Here is a 25,728-nt window from a genome sequence, read left to right on the forward strand (position 1 = left end):
GACACAGTATCAAGGAGCAAAACCTAGCCCAGATCTTCATCTCTAATGTCATTCTCCAGTAAAAGGAACCAGAGCTCCTTGGAATATTGGTTGGTTCTAAAATTGAGGAAGGGGATATACAAGATGAGCCTGCAGAATATTGTGCTGCCGGAAGGTAAACAGTAAGACACACATAGATGAGAATATGTGAAATGAATGCAGGAGCCATGAAAGATTTCCCAGTGGTCAGAGCTGAAACAGGCTGAGCAACAGAATAAAAGTGTTGAAGTGTACCCCAAAGTATAAAATAAATTTTGATGAGTCCATTACTTTAAATAATTGAATAAATGAGTGAGAACAGACAAAAATCCCATACTAAAAATTCCTAAGTAATTTGTGTAGATACTACCCACCCCCCCACCACCCAAGAAGGTGGAGTATAACTCCCTGCCCCTTAAATATGGGATGCACATACTGTCTTTCTTCCAAAGGTACATTGGAAAGAGGAGGGAAAGTAACTTTACAGTGGGGAAATCTAACAAATATCGCCTCAGTCAAATGATTAAGGTCAACATTTACAGTAAGAAATCATTATGACAGTATATACCTTTGATATGAGGTCATAAAAATAACACTTTATCTCTTACATCTTCCTCTTAAAACCCTTAACCCCAGTGTAGTGATGAGAAAAACATCAGACAAAACCTAGTTGAGGAACGTTGTTTAAACACCTGACCAGTAATCCTCAAAACTGTCAAAGTCACCATAAAACCAGGGAAAGCCTGTCAAAGCCAACAGGAGCTTAGGGAGACATGACATAAATGTAATATGGTATCCTGGATGCAGTTCTGGAACATAAAAAGGTCATAAGGCAAAAACCTAAGAAAATCTGAACTAAGTATGGACTTTTGTTAATCTATCAGTATTTGTTCACTATCTGTATCAGATGTACCATACAAGTGGTAAGGAGGTAATAATAAGGGTAAGTGGATATGATGTATTTGGAAATGTTCTGTACTGTCTTCAGTTTTTTTGTAAAAAAAACAGATTTACAGATGGGATGTGATGTTAATTGAAGAGTAAATTCTGTCAGGCAGGAATATTTGTTTTATTTATTGTTGAATTTCTAGTACCTAGAATAGTTATAAGTATGTTCACTATATATTTGTTACATGACTAGATAAGAAATATTTGAGGACCTCTGTAGAGAAAGAAGTTGAATATACAGTATTTCCAAGCAATGTTTTATTAAATAAAGTTTCTGAAGAAATAGGAAAGAATTGAAAGTATAAAGAGGGAGATGTCAAAAGAGGGAGTGATTAAAATCTTCAGCATTGGCATTATTGTGTAAAACACTAAATCTTTTTATAAATTTTCCTGTCTTATATAGCTTAAACTACCATTTGCACTTTAATTTATGGAAAACAAATTGTAAAGCTTCCTTTGGTCAGGAATTAAGTCTCTTATGTGTAGTAGTTCTTAGTACCTTTCACTGGTACTTTGCATAAAAGCAAAGTGTACCTGTATTTAATTGAATTTTTTCCTCATCTTTTATTCAGTCTACAAACAAGAAACCTCGAAAATCTCCAGGAGAGAAGAGTAGAATTGAAGCTACTGTTAGAGGAACAGGCCGTGGAAGAGCTAATGGGCACCCTCAACAGAATGGTGAAGGGGAGCCTGTCACACTATTTGAAGTGGTGAAATTGGGGAAAAGTGCAATGCAGGTAAATTTTAAGTATTTTTGTTTTATTTACAAAGCAATATAGTCAGTAATCTATGTGGAACCTATTAAGTGATGTTTTATATATTTCTGCTGATGGTATAATTAAGAAGTTTAAGTTTGTCTTTGTTTTACTTGTTTTGTAAACACTGTCACAAAGGCATTTTGTTTAATGGTAAGATGCACTTTTCGATTACAGTGTACTGAGTAAAATGACTTGCATATGATAGCTGCCTAAGAGAAGATTTATTGCTGTAGTCTATTTTTTAGAATTTCACTTAATATAAGTAACATGTGTATTGAACAATATTTAAAAGAAAAAAGTCTATAAAATAGAATTCCTATGTAGTGAACTAGGAATAACCACAATTAATAGTTCATGATTATTTTATGTGTGTATGTGATTTTATAACCTTCTTTCTCCTCTCTCATTAAGTTAACAAATATTAAATATTTTGCAAAAGCTCTTATTTATTGACTTCTAACTAATTCATTATAAGGATTATAAGGATAAACCTTATTTTACTATTCTTTTAGTACGTCCTTACATTTTTTTTTACTGTTATAGAATTTATTCATTGTTCATATTTATGTCTTCAGATCTTTTTTCATTTTATTTATTTACTTAAAAAAATATTTTTAAGGTTTATTGTTGAGAGAGAGAGAGAGAGACACGGAGTGCAAGCCAGGGGAGGGGCAGAGAGAGAGGGAGACACAGAATCTGAAGCAGGCTCCAGGCTCTGAGCTGTGAGCACAAAGCCCAATGTGGGACTCGAACTCATAAACTGAGACATCATGACCTGAGCCAAAGTCAGACGCTTACCCAACTGAGCCACCCAGGAGCCCCTCTTTTTTTCATTTTAAAACACTAGAGGTAAAGTAATTTGGTGAAAGGGTATTTCTTAACTCTGTGATAAATATCACATTACTCCCCCCAAAATTTTACTGGTGTATCTTTCACCAGAAGTGTGCCTAGCAACACTTAAATTTAGGAATTATTTGATAACATATGTGAAAATTGTAATCCAGAATAATTTGCATTTCTTTGATCACCAGTGATTGATTAAAGTTATATATGTTTATTCACTATTTGCTCATTTTTGATACTTCATTTTTAATTTCTTTAAAATTAGGTAATTTATGGGGGTGCCTGAGTGACTCAGTTGGTTTAGTGTCTGACTTTGGCTCAGGTCATAATCTCACGGTTCATGAGTTCGAGCCCTGTGTTGGGCTCTGTGCTCACAGCTCAGAGCCTGGAGCCTGCTTCAGATTCTGTGTCTCCCTCTCTCTCTGTCCCTCCCTAGCTCACACACTCTCTCAAAAATAAACATTAAAATTTCTTTTTAAATTAGGTAATTTTTGAAACAGATTTACTCTTACAACTTTTTATTTAGTATACTTTTTATTTTCTCCCTGTATATCCTTTTGCGTTAAGGGAGTTTAGTCTTTACTGCTTTTTATGTATGTAACCAGATTGATATGATCAGGAGTCTTGGAATTTGTGTGGGAAGGGAGGGAGGTGGAATAGTGTGATGATGCTAATGGTAAAAGAAACACTGAACTTCCAGTTATCTGAAGGAATGAACAAACTATAAGTTACATAAATAAGATTTAAAAATAATAGATGTTTTATTTTTGAGATCTGCCTTATGGCTTTCCACCTTTAGGTGGAAACACAAGTAGAAAAATGAAGGAAGTTTATTTTTATGTATAAATTTAAACATTGCATTTCTGTACTTTGCTTTCATTTTTTTTCACGTAAAACTTTATTTTGCAAGATATTTGTATATATAAAGATACTTTTAATGTATATAGTATTAAAGGTCAATACCAGCTTTTTAAAAATATGAAAACATCTTTAATATTTATTTATTTATTTATTTATTTTTCAACGTTTTTTATTTATTTTTGGGACAGAGAGAGACAGAGCATGAACAGGGGAGGGGCAGAGAGAGAGGGAGACACAGAATCGGAAACAGGCTCCAGGCTCCGAGCCATCAGCCCAGAGCCTGACGCGGGGCTCGAACTCACGGACCGCGAGATCGTGACCTGGCTGAAGTCGGGCGCTTAACCGACTGCGCCATCCAGGCGCCCCACATCTTTAATATTTAAATGTTTGTTTATTTTTGAGAGACAACGAGCACAAGCAGGGGGAGGGGCAGACAGAGAGAAGGAGACACAAAATCTGAAGCAGGTTCCAGGCTCTGAGCTGTCAGCACAGAGTGCAGTGCAGTACTGGAACCCACAGACCATGAGATTATGACCTGAGCCGAAGTTGGATGCTTAACCGACTGCGCCAACCATGCACCCCCAAAATCCTTAAAGTTTAATGTCAATAAAATCTGGCCTAGTATTTGAAACAAACAGGAACTAAAACAAATTTTTCATTTTTGTCCAGAGTTCTATATTTTTTATTCTTATTACTCTTCCCTAATGCTACTTCATACTAACAATCTTTGCTTAAATTCTTTTGAACTCACATTTTGTGAAAGGTAAAGATAAGTAGTTCAGACACTAATGCTTTCCATAATTTGGTTTTAACCCACCTTTTCAACTTTTTGTCTCTATTCTTCCTTGACCTCTGCCTAAAACATTTTTTACTTTGGTATAATTTTTTATTATTCATATTATATTTTTGTTTCCTAGCTATGTTCAAATTAATCTACAAACTTCTGTGATTTTTATTTTTCATTCAGCATTCTATTGTGGGATTTTTTTCCTCTGTGAATTTACTTTGTAATTTTTAATGTTTGCATACTGTTTCTTAACATGGCTTGGCCATGATTTATTTAAACAGTTTTTATTTGGGTTGCTTTATTCTTAAAAAAGAAGTAAGGTACAAACTATACTACTAAAACTAATTTACTATCCATATAAACTAGAATAGTTTTATTCTATTAAAAATAGTATTTCTTTGAATCCTCCTATATCCTCCTGAAATCTACATGTGGGAGTGTTTTTGTAACAAATTCCTGAAAGTAGTTGCTGAATAAAGGGAATACATGTTTAAAAAATTGATAAGATTCTTTTGTTGAAAGTAGCACACTAATCTTGCTGTTTATTACCTCATTTCAAACAGAAAGTAATGATAGATAAAATTTTAAAAAAAGAATGCAGACATTAATGAGTTTAGAAACTAAATGTTTCTATGCTTAAAGTAGAAGATAACATATAATGATAAGTAGTATTGGGTTTAGTGTAGAGAAGCAGGTACTTGTAGCCAAGAGTTTGGTTCTTGTGTGTTAAAAGGAATAAAAATGTTTCATGAAACATAGAGGAATAGAGTCAGGCTAATTACATGAAGCCAGGGCCTAACATGAGTCTCTACACTTGCAAAGGAGTCTGAAGAAAGCCACTGATAACTGCCACATAAGCTAAAGCTTCTGTTTAGGGTGATCATATATCTCAGGATACCTTTCAAACCCCTAGTTTATGCTTATTGTCTATGTAGTTATTAATAGTAGAGACCTTTTTAATAGTCAGGAGGGTCTTCATTTGGATAATAACTTGCTCTAAAACCTCATTAATGGGAAATCAAGGGCTAAAGAAAGGGAGAAGGCAGACAGTTCTTAAAACCAGGACCTGGATTGAAATGTCTGCTTCACTTATGGTGACTGGGTCTTTAAAAATTCACAATATTACCTTAGAGCAGGAAGTTCTAAGCCCACATTATATGATCTGGTTCTGCAGTGGAGTGACCACAATGAGCAGAGGTGATCACAAAAACTTTAGATGGGGAGGGATGAGTAGTAAAAGAAATAAATAAGTATATTTAAGATACTGGAGAGATGAAAGAAGAAATTGTATGTAACACAGAAAGGGGGTAAATTTAGTAAATTAGTTTTGCTGAAGGAAATGGATGCCATCAAATGTAGAATTCAGGAATTGACCTTCATTAGGCATTCATTTATAATGTAGCCCAGAGAAGTAAATAGGAAAGAGCAGCTCTGAAGGGTTCCAGAATATGCCAGAGGAGGAAGTCAAAGGGAATAGAAAAGACATTGTTTTTTGAAGAGATAATTTTGGAAAAATTTCTTTGACATATTTCCTCAGATCTAGAGTTTGTTCTCAGAAGTGAGCAAGGTAAGTGAAAATAATTACATAGCTCTTAATAGTATAGTAAAACTGCAGAACAGGGAGGATTAAAAAAATCTTGAAATACTTCATCAAGGAATACTTGATCCTATTGTCTGACTCCAGTACATGTAATATTGAAGTACAAAAAATAAATTCCCCTTCTAAATTATACTTACAAATGTAAAAAGGTACTTTTAAGTAATTCTTGTGATAAAGAGGAAATATACAGAGTTGATGAGTGAATGTTAGTGAAAGTACTGCTAGTAAAAATAGTGGGACCAGCTAAAGTACTACTTAAATAATATACTGTCTTAAATGTATTAATATTAGCAAAAGCAGTAGAAACTAGAAGAAACAGCAAATCTGAAAGTACTTAGGAAGAAAGATAATTAAAGTAGAAATGGAAATTAAATAGAAAAAGTGGTAGAAAATTAAATAAAAATATTAACAATTTGAGGTCAATACATTTTTAAGACCTAGAGGTTTTATCTTACAAATGCAAGGATAGTTTAGTATTAGCAAATCTTTTACTATAATATACCAAATGGAAGCGGGAACCGAGCCTTATCTGAACTGATGCGAAATGTTTAGAAAAAGCATTTGATAAAATTTAGGTGATGCTTGTGATGAACAATAACTCTTGGTGAATTAGGAACAAGAGAGAAGTTCCTTATGTAGGTAAGGGAGATATAATATTATTTATATTCACAGAATACATAATTGTAGAAATTTTGGGATAAATGGTCTTTGTAGACCATTAGAACTAATGAAAGTGTTCATTGGGCGGGCACAATTCCTAGAGAGAAAATAAACATTAAAAAAAAATCAGCCTTCTGTATAGCAGTAATAATCAATTAGAACATGTGATAGGAAATAAGAGCCCATTCAAATAAAGTACTGAGGATGAGAGAATAAAATTTTGGCTGTAACAGTATAAAACACTGTGTCACACTCATCAGATTGAGTAACATTAAAAGGATGGAAGATGCTAAGAGTCAGTAAGGCACTAGAGTGCCAACTGTTCTGAGTATAAATATGAAATAACCCCTTTGGAGAAAAATTTGGCAGTATTAAGAAAAGTTGAATGACCTATCCATTTTGCATTCATTTGGTAAATATATAAGGAGTACCTACACTGTAGAAGCCACTTTTTTTTTTTTTTTTTTTTTTTGAAGAAAAAAATTACTTTGAAGATAAAGCAATTCAATTCCTAGAAGTAACCTCTAGAGAAATTTTGGTATATATAAAGGAGGCAAATGCAGAATTTTTATTGCTGTTTTGTTTGTAACAGCAAAAAATTTTAAAAAACCCTAAATGTTTATGAAAAGGACAATTGATAAATAAAATGTGGTATATTGGAACACTTAAATTCTCTATAGTGATTGAACTAGAGCTCTAGGCACCATTATGGATATATTTCAGAAATGCATTTTCTTTTTTTTTTATTTTTATTTTTTTAATACGAAATTTATTATCAAATTGGTTTCCATACAACACTCAGTGCTCATCCCAACAGGTGCCTTCCTCAATGCCCATCACCCACTTTCTCCTCCCTCCCTCCCACCCCCATCAACTCTCAGTTTATTCTCAGTTTTTAAGAGTCTCTTATGGTTTGCCTCCTTCCCTCTCTGTAACTTTACCCCCCCCTTCCCCTCCCCCATGGTCTTCTGTTAAGTTTCTCAGGATGCACATAAGAGTGAAAACATATGGTATTTCTCTTTTTCTGTATGACTTAGCATAACACTCTCCAGTTGCATCCACGTTGCTACAAAAGGCCATATTCCATTCTTTCTCATTGCCAAATAGTATTCCCTTGTATATATAAACCACAACTTCTTTATCCATTCATCAGTTGATGGACATTTAGGCTCTTTCCATAATTTGGCTATTGTTGAAAGTGCTGCTATAAACATTGGGGTACAAGTGCCTCTATGCATCAGCACTCCTGTATCCCTTAGGTAAATTCCTAGCAGTGCTATTGCTGGGTCATAGGGTAGATCTATTTTCAATTTTCTGAGGAACCTCCACACTGCTTTCCAGAGCGGCTGCACCAGTTTGCATTCCCACCAACAGTGCAAGACGGTTCCCGTTTTTCCACATCCTCTCCAGCATCTATAGCCTCCTGATTTGTTCATTTTAGCCACCCTGACTGGATGAGGTGGTATCTCAGTGTGGTTTTGATTTGTATTTCCCTGATGAGTGACGTTGAGCATCTTTTCACGTGCCTGTTGGCCATCCGGATGTCTTCTTTAGAGAAGTGTCTATTCATGTTTTCTGCCCATTTCTTCACTGGATTATTTGTTTTTCAAGTGTGGAGTTCGGTGAGTTCTTTATAGATTTTGGATACTAGCCCTTTATCCGGTATGTCATTTACAGATATCTTTTCCCATTCCGTCAGTTGCCTTTTAGTTTTGTTGATTGTTTCCTTTGCAGTGTAGAAGCTTTTTATCTTGATGAAGTCCCAATACTTCATTTTTGCTTTTAATTCTCTTACCTTTGGAGTGTGTTTTTAAAGGAGAAAGCAAGCTACAGAATGATACATAATACATTGTTCCACTTATGTAAAGCATAAACACGTACATGAGATTATTTAAAATCAAGTTGTTGATACTGGTTACTTACTGAGAAGATAGGATAAAGAGAATGGGATTAGAGAGGTGTATGTGGGGTGCTACAACTGAAACTGAAAGAGAAACAAAAAGAAACAAGTGTGGTTGTAAAATGTTAAGTGTTTTTGAACCTGAGTGCTCTTTACCTTCCTGTCTTTCTTGTTTATTATCTGAAATAAAAATAGATAGGTGTTTTTGAAATGCTTCCCCAAAGGAAGACTTCTGTATTCAGTGTGTTTGGAAAAGGACCATATCCCTTCCCCTTTGGAGAGGTACAAAATGTGAAGGCTTTGATAAAATTTGTATTAAAGGACCTGATTTCTTTTGTTTATTCAGCATCCTTGATTCCTACAACTATTTATGACTTTACTGTTGTCTTATCTTTTCTCCCGATCAGAATTGTAAAGAATCCATTTCACTAGCTAAATAGAGACTTGTGTACCTCCTATAATCCAAGGCTTTATATTCAGAACTAAAACCACACTTTCATCCTCATGGAATATATTCTCATGGGAAAAAGATGTAATAGACTGCTTTAGTGAAAGGGATATACAGGGTGGGTTGAAAACACTAAAAGTTCACTTAGGCCTGTCTAGAAACAGGGTCATGGAAGGCCTTGCCTGAATAGATAAAACTTGAACTGAGACTTGACAGAGGAGTAGGAATTAGCTATGCAGTGGCAGAGAGTATTTCTTACAGTAGAAACAGGACAAGATGAGATCTATACCTCTGACCACAGATGGCATAAGATATTCTAGTAAAAATAGAGCTGAGAGAGGTTAGATTATGAACATTGATTGTTTTGACTTTTTATGAAATTGATGGCATTTTACAAAGAAAAAGACTTCATCGTATTAGCATTTTTAGAAATACTTTTCTGGATGCAGATTAGATAATGATTTGGAGGGTGTAGGGCTTGAATCAGACTTTTTTTCTTACTAATCTAGTTTTTTTACTGATCCGATTGGAAAGAAATGCAAGTTCAAATTTATAGAGTATCAGTGAGGATGAAGAGGAACTGACAGATTCTATAAATATTAAGGCTTTGGAATGATTCTGAAAGATGAGAAAAAGGAAGGAATCTAAGATAATTTCTAGTTGTTTGACATGGTGGTGTTCACTGAAAGAAAATTTGCATGAGGAGAGGTGTTGGAGGATAGGTATGGGAATAATTTGGTGTGGGCATTTTGACTTTGAAACATATGTTGAATTTTGGAGCATTCATGCTACTTAATGTAATGGATATTTGTCATTGTAGTAGTTATGAGCTTAGTCAGCATTTAAATGAGTGTCTATAATCCATTGTCATTTGAATTTTGTACCTTCAGATATCAGCTAAAAACGTTGGATTTACATTTTATTCATTCAACAAAAATTCACCAAAAACTGATTATTTCAGGCATTGGGTTAGGCGCTAGAGATATAAATGAACTAAACTTGCCCGATCCTTGCCTTCATAGATTTTCTATTCATACAAGGGAAAGGAAATCCATCCTACTAATCAAATGATCTGATAATATGTCATGAGAAACTATAGATTAATAGTAATCATCTTAGTGTACTAATAATAACTTCTATAAATAAGAAATTGGAGTCAGACTGTAAATCAAATGTACATAATGACACAGTTTAGTCTTCTCTTTGATTTTTTTAAAAATATAATTTATTGTCAAATTGGTTTCCATACAACACTCAGTGCTCATCCCAACAAGTGCCCTCCTTAATGCCCATCACCCACTCCCCGCCCCACCCCCCCCATCAACCCTCAGTTTGTTCTCATTATTCAGGAGTCTCTTATTGTTTACCTCTTTCTCTCTAACTTTTTTCCCCCTTCCCCTCCCCCATGGTCTTCTTTTAAGTTTCTCAAGATCCACATATGAGTGAAAGCGTATGGTATCTGTCTTTCTCTGACTCTGAAAGGAAAACTGGTTTTATCCATTTAAATATGATTGCCATGTGTCTGGGTGGCTCACTTGGTTGAATAGCCGACTCTTGATTTTGGCTTAGGTCATGATCTCATGGTTTGTGGGATTGAGCCCTGTGTGATTAGCACGGAGCCTGCTTGGGATTCTTTTTGCCCCTCTACCACTCACTTCCTCTCTTAAAATAAATAAGTAAAAAACTTAAAAAGAAATATAATTGGAAAGAGATATGGGTGTCTTAGAGAATAGTTTGTCAAAGAGGGAGCTTTGTTCTGATGTAAAGAAAACTTGGACTTTTAAAGGACATTGATTTTTTCCTAGTCTCTAATTTACAAATGGAGTTGTTGCCAAATCTCACATATAAAATGCAGAGGAATTCTTCCCAAGATTTAGCTGAGTGCATTTTACTCTGTGACTACACCAAAGAAAGTGAAAAAGCACCTTTGAGTTTATTTATTAAATCTTACCTGTTAACTTGTGTTTGAATTGATAAGTTATGTAATGATTTCATGGAAGTTGCATGCATCACTGAGTAATTACTAAAATGGATAAAAGTGTTAATATAATAACGTTTGAATTTCTAAATGTTCATTGCAAAGCTTGAAAGTTTCAGTAAGTGTTAAGATCCTTGATGAGATGGACATTGCTAGCTCTGCCTGTTTTGAGAAGAGGGCCAGGGATGAATTACTCTCCCAATAGAAAGCAGTCTCAATATACGCTTCCATGGATGTCCCCTGCTCGTAATTTCTACAAGGATAAGAACTGGTCAGAATATTTCACAATTTAGAGCCTTAAAACTCTTAGGTTGTTTGAGAAGAAGAGTAAGGAAGTTCTAAACATAAACTTTGTCTCCAGTTTTTGTGTGTGTTTTGTTACATAGTATTTTAATTAGTTGTTTTTTTCAAAGCACTTTAGTCTTGATTTCCCCCACTTTCTTAGAATGAAAAGTAATATATACAGAATGTTTTAGGGCAGTAGATGTAAACTGCTTATTTTATTTCATAACCATTTGAAAATCCTCAAATGATAGGTTGATATTCACTTAAAAGTAGGGTTTTTACTTAAAAGTAGGGTTTTGGGTTTGTTTTTTGTTTTTTTTTTTTACACGTAATTAGAATGTCTCTCTGAAATTAACTTTGTGGTATTTTAACCTGTTCTTAACAATTTAGCAGCTATATAAGAGTAATTCTACATGCTATAAAAGTTATGCATGATAGACATAATTTCTCTTCTCTAACCATTCTGTACCAGAATTAGTGGTAGACATCTCTCTTTCATATAGTGATTCAGGGATCATGCTCCTTCCATTTTTTGGACCCTCTTTCCTCTAGAGCCACAGTGTTGTTTGCATTCAGTGGGTGGAAGGATAGAGAGAATGGAGTAGTACCTACTTCTTAGAAGCTTTTGGCTACGAAGGTGATGGTGATCTGGGTAATGTAATTCATGGCTAGGTACTTGCTTTCCCATTTTTGTACACACTCTGGAAAGGAGAACACAAATCTGCATGCCACAGTTACTTTTAGATAATTAGAGTGAAAGATATGCAGTAAATATTTTATTTTTTTCAGAAGACAGTACATTGTAAAAGCTGGTTAGTGCTAGGATAAGAGCATTAATTGTGTATGAGTTATTTAGAACTTAAGTCCTAAAAGCTAGGAACTCTAATTAAGAATTTTCATAGCCTCTATTCAGTTACATCCAAAGGTACCTACCAGTTTTCACATGTTTAGCTTTGGTAAATACATTGCTGTATTGTTCCAGTACTTATGTCATGCTGTGCCTTAAACCTGGGTGTTCCAGGTAGTATTAATTCTCTTCATGATATCCACTAATCTTCCAAAGGCATCATCCACATTTATGTCATCTTTTATGCAGATGTTCAAAGGCTGGACAAGTAAGTAAAGATATGACTGTTACTATCTGTATCTATATATATTTATATCAATATAATGGTTTTATTTTATGAAGTCATTTTTAGGAAAAATGCCTTTATGTACATTCTTACAAGTATTTGTATTATTATTAATAATATAAGAAATATGTTAATATAAGAAATAATACATGAAATGTGGTAATTTCTACTAGTTTTGTTATCAAAGAGGGGGACCTAACTTATTTTAATGCTTCTGGCTAAAATACCTTACTTATACTTTCAGTAATAATTGAGTGTGCTTGTACCATTTATTATGCTGTGTACTAACTTTAATCATATATAGTGCAGATCTCTTTCCCCTACCCACCAAAACACTTTACAAATTCTTTTTAAACTGAAGAAAATTATATATTATATATATGTTGAGGTAATTCCTTACTATATATTTGCTAGGCTTTGCATTCCATCATATCCATCCGTATTTCTTAGATCTGCTATATCACTTCCTCATCATTCAGAACTAGGCATTTCACACCTTCACTCCATACTATATACAACAGCAGATTATTCTTCAGTTATTAAACACTGGCAGGATATCTTTTTTTAAGATGTTATTTTAAAAATCCTTTTAGATCTGTTTGTTTTCCTGGTATTTAGTCTCTTCATAAATTACAGAAGGATTCCAGAAGGAATCCCAGATTAAGATGGAAGAGAAAAAATATAGCTAGGTTAACTTAAACTCTAGGTTTTCGGCTACTTGAGCAGAAGTTCCAGGATAACGTTCTATTGGTGGTTGAAGCTAGCCTGAACACAAAGCAGTTGGAAGTAATTTAAGAGATTGAAAAGACATATTGTAGGATTTAGGATAGGCTTTTTGTAGCATAATTATTAATAGCACCATCCTTCATCTTTTAGTAAGCGTCCTGTTTGTGTGACAAATTATATTATGAAATTTAGAGCTTGCTTTTCAGTGGCTTAATGTGGTTCTGATTCTGAAGGTATTTTATATTGAAGATATTTTATAAATAAAAATAGATTATTTTATTGAGTTCTAGAATATGTTATGTTAAAATTTAGGTTAAGGCTGGGGAAGAGATACAAGGAGAAGGATTCTGAGAAGTCATGCTTTGATCCAGGAAAGGCCTTGCCAAACATATGTAATGTCCCTTACCCCAAATTAATCATGTTCTTTTAATACATGTATTAGAAAACTTACCTAAGAAAGTGCTGCTTAGAATAAGATGCTTAGGTTAATAAAAATAACTCATTTGGACATTTTTAGTTGATTTCTTTTGATACAATTATCTTTTATATTAAAGAAGGGATGTGACTGTATAAAGAAGCATAGCAAATTGAGAATGGTTCCACAAATTCTTTGATACTAATTCAAACAAAAGAGAAAAATATAGGCATGTAATAATGAGTGTCTCTTCCTCCTTTTTCCCCTTTTTTCTTACTATTAAATTGTTGGCATCCCATTCTGATCTCTCAAATTATATTTTGAGATTTGCTGGTTCATGAAATATTAACATCTTGAATTATTAAATTATAGAATCCAAACTTAAAGTCTAATATCATACCATTAGCAAGTAGCAGAGAACATTTGCTTTTATTTTTCATTAACAGCTCCTGCTGATGGCTTACTGAGAAATAGGGGGTAAAAGTTAACTATTATTTGAGAAGCCTCTTATTCAATATGAGGCAAACTCCCTTAGCTTTGCTCAAAGCGTGGGGGGCCTTCTCCAGTCTAGTTTAATACATGAACTGCTCTTACACCAGACACTAGGTACATACTTTGGATGCCTCCTTACTCCCCCTAGATTGTTTTTGATTATCAGGAAATATTGTAAGCACTTTTTGTATTCATCATATCACCTTCCATAGTAAAATGTATATAGTCAGCACCTAGTAAATTGTTGGCAGAGTTTTTTTGATGTATAATTTTAAAATATTACTACTTTTTTTATTTATCTTGCATTAAACTCTTATCAAAAAGCTAGGAAAAAATTTTAGAGGAAGAAAAGTACTACCCATAATCCTAATTTTTGATGTTTTGGTATAGGTGCTTCTGACTGGTTCAGTCAGAAGAACACATGACTATTGATCTTAGGGTTGTGAGTTCAGGCTCCACGTTGGATGTAGAGATTACTTAAAAATAAAATCTTTAGGGGCACCTGGGTGGCTCAGTCAGTAAGCCTCTGACTCCTGATTTCACATGGGTTATGATCCCCGGGTCACGATCCTGGTGTCGTGGGATCGAGCCCTGTGTCGGACTCTGTGCTGAGCATGGAACCTGCTTAAGATTCTCCTTGTCTCCCTTTGCCCCTTTCCCCTGCTCATGCTTGCTTTCTAAAAATAAATAAATAAAATCTTAAAAAATAATATTTTGGTGTATTTCTATGTGTTCTAGACTTATATTAAAATTATACTTGTATGAAAGTAGAATGATTCTTTCCCTATTGGTATTTTATTTTATTTTGGTATTTTTTGATACAGGGCTTTTCACCGCACAGTGTTTCATAATTTGTGTTTCTGTTTTGATTGTTTTGTAACTTTCATTTTAAATAAAATTAGACATTTAGAAATCTTGATGCCCATATCATTTTCTTTATAAGTGATTCATATAACTAGTACTACTGGATCAAAATACATTATTTTAAAGGTTTTGCAGAAATATTTCCAAATAGCCCCTTAATCCTATCAGCATTGAAAATATCTATCTTGGGGGCACCTGGGTGGCCAGTAGGTTAGGATCTGACCTTTGATTCTGGCTCAGGTCATTATCTCATGGTTTGTGGGACTGAGTCCTGCATTGGGCTCTGCTGCTGACAGTGTGGAGTCTGCTTGAGATTCTCTCTTTCCCTCTCTCTCTCTGCCCCTCCCTTGCTCTCACGTACTCTCTCTCTCTCAAATAAACATTTAGAAAAAAAAAATACATAATTTGCAATGCCAACAAATTGGACAACTAGAAAAAAAGAAGAAATTCCTAGAAACATAAAAACCTGAAAACTGACTCAGGAAGAAATAAAATGTGAACAGACTGATTACTAGCAATAAAATTGAATCAGTAATTAAAAAAAAGAAAAACAACTCCCAACAACAAAAAAAAGTCCTGAACCAGATGGTTTCTCAGGTGAATTCTACCAAACATTTAAAGAGTTAATAACTATACTTCTCAAACTATTCCAAAAAATACGAGGAAGGAAAGCTTCCAAATCATTCTATGAGGCTAGCTTTACCCTGATTCCCAAGTCAGGTAAAGATACTACCAAAGAGGAAAACTTCATCCCGGTATCTCTGATGGACATAGATATAAAAATCCTTAACAAAATAATTAACAAGCTGAATCCAACAATACATTATAAAAATCATTCACCATCAACAAGTGGGATTTATTCCAGGGATGCAAAGAGTGGGTCAGTATTCACAAATCAGTGAGTGATACATTACATTTATAATAAGAGGAGGATAAAAAACATATCTCAGCAGATGCAGAAAAAAGCATTTGACGAAGTACAACATCCCTTCATGATAAAAACCCGCAGCAAAGTAGGTTTAGAGGGAACATACCTGAACATAATAAAGCCTATATATGAAAAACCCACAGCTAACATTATACTCAATGGTGAAAACTGAGCCCCTTGCTTTTAAGATCAGAGATAAGAATGTCCACTCTTACCATATTTATTCAACATAGTATTGGAAGTCCTACCCAAAGCAGTCAATGGAGAAAAAGAAATAAAAGTCATCCAAACTGGTAAAGAAGTAAAACTGAGTATTTGCAGGTGACCTGATACTATATATAGAGAGAACTTTATAAAGATTCCACCCAAAAACTATCAGAAGTGATAAGTGAATTCAGTAAAGTCATAGAATAAAAAATTTACATACAGGAATCTGTTGCATATCTATACACTAATAATGGAGTAGGAGAAAGAGAAATTAAGAAAACAATCCCATTTACAATTGCAACAAAAAGAATAAAATACTTAAGAATAACTTTAACCGGAGGTGAAAGACCTGTATCCTGACCTGAAATCTACTTAATATTGATGAAAGAAATTGAAGGTGACACAAACCCATGGAAAGATACTCTATGTTCATGGATTGGAAGAACCAATATTGTTAAAATATCTGTACTACCCAAAGCAATCTATAGATGTAATGCAGTTCCTATCAAAATACCAACATTTATACTTGTCAGGATGACTAAAATAAAAAATACAAGAAATAACAAGTGTTGACAAGGATGTGGAGAAAAAGGAACCCCTATCCACTATTGGTGGGAATGTAAATTGGTGTAACCACTATGGAAAACAGTATTAAAAATAGAACTACCATATGATCTAGTAATTCCACTTGTGAGCATTTGCCCAAAGGAAATGAAAACACTAATTTGAAAAGGTACGTATGTCCCTATGTTTATTGCAGCATTGTTTATAATAGCCAAGTTATGGAAACAACCCAAGTGTCCATAGATAGATGAATGGATGAAGATGTGGTACATACATACACACAATTTTACACAGGCATTTAAAAAGAGTGAGATCTTGCCATTTGCAACAACATGGATGGACCTAGGGTATAATGCTACATGAAATACAGGGAAAAACAAATACTGTATGATCTCATAAAGTATTTAAGAAACAAAACAAGTAAACAAAGAATGGCTAAAAAATAAAACAGACTCTTAAACACAGGGAACAAATTGGTGGTTGCCAGAGGGGAGTCGGTTTGGGTCATGGGTGTGAAATAGATAAAAGGGATTAAGTGTACACTTATTTTGATGAACATTGAAAAATGTATAGAATTGTTGAATCATTGTTGTACACCTCAAGCAAATATGACACTGAATATTAATTGTACTTGAATTAAAGAAAAATTCATTTTCCAAAACCTTGGTAACACTAAGACTCATCATTTTAACATAGTATTTGTCATTTTGAGAGAAAAATGGTGGCAGTTCAGATTATCAGAAATTTGTTTCTTTGATTAAAAGAAATATTTTCTGAAATATTTATTGTCCAATTATGTTTCCTTTAAAAGTTTTAAAAAAATTTATATAATGCAGAACCAATAAAAACTTTAGGGATTATTTTTGGATTGAGACTTATAAGTTAAAGTTAATTAGCCAAGAAAATTCTGACAGTGACTAATGAGGAGCTCACTCTGCTAATTAGTAGACTGTATCATAAAACTACAAAAAATATTAGTGTTAAGTCATTGGTTCAACAACTGGCAGATGAATCAGTTGAACACAAGCAGACCTAAGTATATATAATAATTAAAAATTGTGTTCCATCTGTCCCTTTCCCTTTGTAGTTGATAACTGATTAACAACTTGAAAAAAATAGATTTGTTACATCATACCATACACCAAAGTCTAGATGTAGTAAAGAAATATAAAGAGTAATATAATGAGGCAATTTTAAACGCTCTCTCTGCGATGAATGCCTTGCTGGAGGATGTGTACATGCTGCATTGTGCACGGGGGTGTGCAATGGCTCCCTCCCCTACAACTCGGGGAGGCAGCAGCCTTGGCCTTCTGCTCTGTCTTTGCACTGCTTCCTTCATGTCCCTGGTCTTTGCAGGCTGGTCCACAGTGCCACGGTGGTGAGTGGATTGTGTGAGATGGAGTGGCAGATGGTGGCCCTGACAGAACATGACGGTGATGATGAACTCAGGTGTTTTAAGATGTCCATCATGTTACCTCTGAATAAAGTATGGTTATTCTGAAGCCTAGGTGGGGCAGTACCTTTTCACAGGTTAGGCAGTAATCTGGTGACTGAAGGGCTGAAATTGGGGATTTACCCTCTTTGAGAAGTGCTGTTGAGATGTCTGGGATGCCTACATAATGGCTCCTGCCACTTTAATCTACAGGCTGTGATGAGAAGTGAAGAGCCACATCCTTTCTCTGTGGCTGCTCTGCATTTTGCTAACACAGAGGATGTCTCCTATCTGGTGTTTGGCAAATTCTAGGAACTTCATCTAGCTTTACTGCATTAGCCTGTGAGCAGCTGTCACCTTACTGGAGGGGAAAAACTGCCTAGAAATTTTGAGACTCTTACATATCATTTAGACCACTTTGACTTCTTTATCATAAACGAATACTTGGTTTTGTCAAAAGGATTCCAATAACATACTTCAGAGCAAAAAATTTTAAAAAATTTAGAAAAAAATTTAGATGAAAAATTGGATTTAAGGCTTATAAGGCTATAAAAGCAAACAAAGTAAATATTTTACTTATTTAAATACTTTCAATACTTAGCTTCTTACCATTATATAATACTTATTTTTGTTTAGTGCTTCTAATCTTTAATGTCAGTTTGGTGTTAATTTTGCCATTTCAGCCTTTCTGTTTCGATTTATTTTTTATCTATATCTTTATTTTCTTTTTATAAACCGAACTTTATTATTAAGCAATACATGTACATGATTTAAAAGAAAAGTCATATGGCACAGTGACCCACATAGCAATCCTCTCTCTTTTCCTGCCCACCCCCAGTCCTGCTCCTTAAAGTTTTCATTTCTTTTCATTTTTTTTCTGGTATTTATTCCACATAATTTTAATTTTGACAACCTTGTATTAAGTGAATAGGATTATCAGGAAGTAGCAAATACATTTAAAGCCTTAGTAAGACATATGTAAAATAGAGGTTGGGAGATAACCCCCTAAATAATGTAGAGACCAGTGGCTATCTCAGTGAAGTATCTTGCCATTCCATGGTTGGGGATATGTCATAAAAGTAGTGAAGTAGCATGATAATTTTGTGTAATGTAAAGATGATGAAGGTATCTGTAGACTTGTGGTGGACAGACTCAACTGTGACCCTCATGGCTCCTTTCTCTTGGTATTATTCATGCTCTTTACCCCTTCTTTTGCATTGAGAACTGTGGCTTGCTTCTAACCATCAATTCTAGCAAAGATAAGGGGAGGGCGATTCTGATTACGTTATGTTATATAAGATGCTGTCTTGCCAGCACACTTGCTCTAGGGATTTTCCTTCTTGGTTTGACAAACTGATATGTTGGGGAAGCCCGTGTACAAGGAACTATGGGTATCTTTTTGGCTTGGAGAGTTGTGTCCAGTCACCAGCAGAAGGTCAGGTACAAGGAAATAAATTTTTTCAACAATGTAAACAAGCTTAGGAATGGATTCTTCCCCATTTGAGCCTCCAAATAAGAATATAGAACAGTAAACACCTTGATTGCAGCAATGCGAGACCCTAACCAGAAGATTTGGGTGAGTTGTGTCTAGACTCTGAATCACAGAAATTGTGAGACAATAGATGGCCAAGACAACTACACGAGAGCAGGAAAATTAACATAGCACAGAAGCAACACTGGGAAGGTATCCTTTCATCTCTTCTAGGCATTATGTAATGACTTACTTTGGTCCTTTTTAATTGGAGAAAAAGGCATTAGCTTGGTTATAGTAGCTGCATATCAAATGCTAGGGATTGCAGTTACAGTGAAAGTCACCACCTGATTAAGTTTATGATAATCCATAGTTGTTCTTTATGATCTGTCTGACTCTTATGTATGCCTAACTGGTGAGTTTAACAGGGATGTGATAGTTTTCACCACCTTTGTTTCTCTGAAGTCTTCGATGAAACCTTGCACTCACTCCAGGGATATAGTATTGCTTCTGCTTTATTGTTTTGGTAATAGAGGGAAGTTCTGTCAACTTCAGACATTCCTACCATTATACCCCTTACCTAATGCATAAAGTCCATATTGGGGTTCTTCCAGTTGCCAAGTATGTCTGTTCCAAGTAAATATTTAGAAACCAAGGAAATAACCATAGGATGGGTCATTGGACAATTTATGCTATCAGCCAGACTTGATTTACATCCCCATGTATCACCTGACCACCATAAGCCCCTAATTTAACTAGTAGACCACAGTAGCATTTTGAATCCCCAGGAATTTAAGGTCATTTGAGAGACTTTGTTTATTTATACATGAAATGTGTAGATGTTTCCTTTTAACAATGCTCAGTACCTTTAATTAATGGCTGCAAGTCTCTGGGGAAGGATTAGAGGATGTGTGGTGTGTGCGTGTAATAGTTATGCAAGATTTTTCTTCAAGGGACCTGGTCTCCATCTCATTTAGTGTATTCTGGATCTGTGAGCTAACCCATAATTGACAAGTGGTGAGAAAGTTATAATTCTCCACTGTGTTGGTTAATACAAATTGGACTTCTGGCTACTGGATCTAGAATTTTTTCTGTTGTATATATCAAATAGTATTATGGAGGCCTTTGGCCTGTTTTGTTCGTAGTTTTGTTCCTAGGTGTACTCCAGTCATTATCTGTTGCCAAAGATCTCTGTAGATCAGGACATTCTGATTACCAGTATGTTCCTGCTGCTCTTAACAGCATTACATTCCTACCTTATCTTTAATGATTAAGTGTGGCCACTTGGGCTGTGTTTGGATCCCATCATCTCCACTGAAACCTGAGAGGTTTTCTTAATGGCTGCATCCCCTACACTTATACCTGGCTTACATAGGAGACTAACCACAGACCTTTAAAAGAGTATGCAGGCTCTGGGCTGATGGCTCGGAGCCTGGAGCCTGTTTCTGATTCTGTGTCTCCCTCTCTCTCTGCCCCTCCCCCGTTCATGCTCTGTCTCTCTCTGTCCCAAAAATAAATAAAAAACGTTGAAAAAAAAATTTTAAAAAGAGTATAGATCCACCTTTTACTAATGTGGTTCTCACTGCCATCTGGGCTCTCTTGTGGAGCATAGTTGAGGAAGAGTAGGGGTATGAAATTCTTACATAATTCCAGTCCCATATTCCTAAATCCCTAAATCATTGGATTCTTTACTCCTTCCGTATCAGTGCCAGGGAAGCTCTGTCCCTCAACCTTTAAAGGCTACTTTTAGCTCACCAACCAGTCATTTCTAGCTACGTGAACTAACACATTAAATTTGGAGTCTCCAGTAAGTGCACCCATATCCATTAGTTTGGCCTGATGTAGCATTATATTCCATCCTCCTTGGTCAAATGCTTCTAGAATCCACTCCCACATGTGGCCCTTGAGTTTCTGTTGAGTATGTAAGCTATTTCCTGCTGTGTCGTTGTGTGTACATGTATTCCTGGAGCATACTGAGATTTGACCCTAGTTATGGATATAGTGGTAATGGGGCTGGTTGTGGGTCTTAAAGAATGAGCATCCCCCTTCAAGGCATCTGCTTATGTGAAATAATCAGATTTTTCAAGCCAAGGAAAGCTAGTGTTCTCAGACACTGGGAAAGCAAACTACTTTTACTGGTATTGGAGGCTTCCAATTATAAGTGCAGTTTAGGGGAATTGGGAATGAGGACAGATTCAAAATTGTTAAGTTTCATCTAGGACAAACCAGATATCTCTCTTCTCAGTTTCAGAATCCCATTTATTCCTGATCCAGGTCCTAATTTTCAAATGAGAAACTTGATGAGACTGAAATTCAACTGTTGTTGTAACTCAGCAACCTACACAAATAAATTTTTGCCTTGATTTTCAGCATTATCAGTCCCATACCTACAAGAAAGAAGATAATTCTTTCAGGGGAATCTTAGAAGCTCTCTGGCTCTCTCATTGTCACTTAAGCGTGAGAATGGACTTGAACCTGTCATTTTCTAAGTTCTCAGGTATACACAGAAGGGTAGATTTGTTACATCATACCATACACCAAAGTCTAGATGTAGTAAAGAATTAAATATAAAGAGTGATATAATGAAACAATTTTAACTTGTAACAACTTGTTTAACAATTGTGAAACAGTTTTAACTTTAACAACTTGTACTCCTGTCCATAGTCATCATTACTGCCATAATGGCAAATATAGTGGCCACTTAAGCTTTCAAAGAATGTGCTTGAGTTGGTGCTTCATCACAGTGTACCAAAGGTGATAGCTTGATTGGTTTTCTGAAACTACTGCATGCCATAGATTACGATCATCCCATTTCCTTGGCAAAGAGCTCAGCCCTATGCTTAATCCTAAACACATGACCAAACCAGTCCCCAAATCTAATCTTTACTGGTTTATATTCTAGAACCACTCCTTGTTCTGAACCTTTCTGGATTGAATCAGGAGTCAGAAACCACACAGTTTCTTGAATTGGTATAATTATATATAATTAGTAAACTATGATAAAGGAATAACTATAAAGATGTAAGGATAACTCTCATTTTTTAAAAATGTTTTATTTATTTTTGAGAGAGAGAGATTCACAGAGTGTGAGCAGGGCAGGGGCAGAGAGAGAGGGGGAGACACAGAATTCAAAGCAGGCCCCAGGCTTTGAGCTGTCAGCACAGAGCCCGACGCGGGGCTGGAACCCACAAACCGCGAGATCATGACCTGAGCTGAAGTTGGACTCTCAACCAACTGAGCCACCCAGGTGCCCCTAAAGATGTAAGGATAACTCTGAATGAGACCCTAGGGCTTAAAGAAATTTCTCAAGGAGAGAAAAACTTGGATTCGTGGGGGTCCCCTTCCTCAGGCTTGGGTTTGGACCTTGTTGGAGAAGGTGGGTTTGCAGCCTGTTGAATGACAGAGTTCACTGGATTGCCTTATGCCTTAGCCAGAGCTGGTTTACATTTGCTAGGCAGCAGGAAACAACATTCTGAGATACAGTTGTGTTGGTTGTGGTGGACAGTACTACAATGGAAGTTGAGGTACTGCTGCCAGATGAAACTTTGAGCAGGCCATTGTCAGTGTTAGGAGGGCTGCATCAAGAGGATAATCATCCAATCCTAATCTGGGGCACAAAAATTCCAAAGAACTGCACACTCTTAGCATGAGGAAGAGACAGACCACCACCGTTGGACTTTGCAGCAAGAATAAAAACACAAAACTCTTAACATTTTGAAACCAGGAAAAGAAGTCCCCCTTCCTCCTGGACTATCCTTCCAGAGCTCTGTGCTACTAAAGCTTAACATAGTGCTTACTGTGAAGCAGAAGTGCTTGTAAAGTCTAGTCCATTATTACAGAGCAGATACCGCTGGGGTAATTTTGGTGCTGAGGCACAATAAATTGGTTTTCCTCAAGTGTCTGGTGGTAGCAGCTATTTGCATATCTTTTTTTTTTTTAAACGTTTATTTATTTTTGAGACAGAGACAGAACATGAATGGGGGAGGGTCAGAGAGAGAGAGGGAAACACAGAATCCGAAACAGGCTCCAGGCTCTGAGCTGTCAGCACAGAGCCCGACGCGGGGCCTGAACCCACAAACCGCAAGATCATGACCTGAGCCGAAGTTGGAAGCCCAACCAACTGAGCCACCCAGGCGCCCCTATTTGCATATCTTAAAAGAGAGGCATTGAATGTAGATGGATGCTCTGTATGTGGAGGTAGAATTTGTATATGTTGTGTTTAATTATTGGTGCTGATATTTGTAAGATTTTATCTTTTTCCTTTGAATTCATAAATTTTACCTATGCTTATATGTGTCATTTTCCCATTCTGACAGAAACTAGATAAGCCATGTTAATGTTCAGATTTAAATCTTTTATTGATAAGGTAGATTTTCCTCTTAAAATGATCAGCTTAATTGTGTTTCTTCCTTGTCTTTCCTTCTTAAACACTTGTATATGTTAGATCTCCTATATACATCTGCCAAGTATTTTACTCCTTTCCTTGTGAATTCCTTTTGTATATTTTTCTTTCATGTTGAGACTTTTCCCCCCACTGAACTTCTAGGACACTAAATTCATTTTCCATTAAATTCATTTTTCCTTTTTTTCTTCTTTTTTTTTCTTTTTTAAGTAGGCTCCATGCCCAATGTGGGGCTTGAAACTCACAACCCTGAGACTAAGAGTCACATGCTCTACTGATTGAGCCAGCCAGGTTCCCCCAGTGATTATTCTTTCATTCAGCTAATGAGTATTTAAATTCGATTTTTTTTTTAAACTTTTAGAACGTTCTTTCTGCTCTTTAAAGTTTCCATCTGTTTCAAATATACCTAGTATAATGTTTTTTTCTCCTTCGTGTTTGGTAAGTCTTTTAGGCATATTATTTTGCTTTGACTTCTATTTTTTTTTAATATTTATTTTGGGAGAGAGAGAGAGACAGAGAGCACCAGTAGAGAGAGAATATTTCACAGAGAGAATCCCAAGCAGGCTCCAAGCTCAGCATGAAGCCAGTCCCACAGGGGGCTCAGCCCCATAACCTCAGCTGCTATCAAGAGTCTGGCAGTCAACTGACTGACCCACCCAGGTGCCCTTTGCTTTGACTTCTTAAGGCTTGAAGTTTGGGTGGTTACGTCAAATTATTAGGATCCCTCCTTTGGCACAAATTCACATATAAATACTGTCATAGTCTTCATTCCTATGAGTATCACATTAAACAACAGTTCTGCTAATTGGATAGTACTTTCCCAGCCTTAAGACTAGGAGGTAACTCATCTTATTATAGTGATCCCTTGTGGTTCTTCTGAGGCCAATAATTTATTTTTTTTAATGTTTATTTATTTATTTTAAGAGAGAGAGTGAGCAGAGAGAGGGGCAGAGAGGAGAGAGTCCCAAACAGGCTCTGCGCTGACACTGCAGAGCCTGACACAGGGCTTGATCCCACAAACTGTGAGATCATGACCTGAGCCGAAGCCAAGAGTGGTTTCAGTGGACTCAGTGGACTGAGTCATCTAGATGCCCCTGAGGCCAAGAGTTTATAGCAGGCCCTCCTAGGACCATATACCACAGGGTTTCTACTGTCCCAAGGAAGATTAATCTCTAAAGCCTCCAATTTTTGAAGGAACAAGAAGTTGCAGTCTTCCTAGGTTTTTTTTTCCTGAAACCCTTTGGGCCGGTATCTACTGATCTCATGTTTAGCTCAAAAAGTAACTTAATTTTGTGCTGTTACTTTTCTCTGACAACCCCTAAAAGAATCCATAGACTTGCTTGCACCCTGAAGGCATTGCTACCTTGCTTGCCCTAGCAGTTCTGTCCTGAATGGAAGTGTGATGGAGAGGGAGAGTGCATCAACTTATATTCAGGCCCTTATTTGCCAAAATTTCTCAGATGAGAGCTTCTGCAAGATAAATATCACAAATGTAAAGACATGTTATGAACTGGAGAGATATTATAAACGCTTGACATTAAGAGCAATGATACTTAATGTGTTATTTTAATTTTTATGTACCATTCCTGTACCATTTTATTTAGATACACTATTACAGTACTCAGGCTTAAACCTAGGTAGGTTATCAAATTAAAGTGAAAAGTATACTTGTTGATAATGTCTTTCTGTTTCGAATCAGATAGTATTAAACAAAAGACAAAACTAGTATCAAGTGGAAGTATGAAATTTGCTGTGTATGGGACATTATGTTTATTTGTCTGAAAAATGGTATTGAAATGCTGTTGTAACCTATGATTCCCTTCCTAACTATGGAATAAAATCTGTCCTGCCACTTCAAGGGTCACAGCATTTACCTGAGCTTAAAATCAAATTTTTCTTAATTTATGCAATAATATAGTTAAGTAGAAAGGCAGTGATGGGATCACATTGGCCAGAAACTGCAGTTAGTTAATATGGGAGGAAAAGGAGTGGGAATGAAAGAAATAGC

General features: G+C 35.7%; 1 protein-coding gene across 4 annotated transcripts in view; it reads left to right on the plus strand.

Annotated features, from left to right (window-relative positions):
- Positions 1 to 25,728, plus strand: part of STAG1 (stromal antigen 1) — a 402,324-nt gene that overhangs the window by 134,668 nt on the left and 241,928 nt on the right. For all 4 annotated transcript variants that reach the window (XM_042954675.1, XM_042954671.1, XM_042954673.1 and 1 more), the window contains exon 4: positions 1,539 to 1,703. In XM_042954675.1, coding sequence (XP_042810609.1) covers positions 1,539 to 1,703 — 165 coding nt within the window. The remainder of the gene's footprint in view (positions 1 to 1,538; positions 1,704 to 25,728) is intronic.

The sequence above is a fragment of the Panthera leo genome, chromosome C2 (assembly GCF_018350215.1).
Source record: "Panthera leo isolate Ple1 chromosome C2, P.leo_Ple1_pat1.1, whole genome shotgun sequence".
In the NCBI taxonomy this organism is placed as follows: domain Eukaryota; kingdom Metazoa; phylum Chordata; class Mammalia; order Carnivora; family Felidae; genus Panthera; species Panthera leo.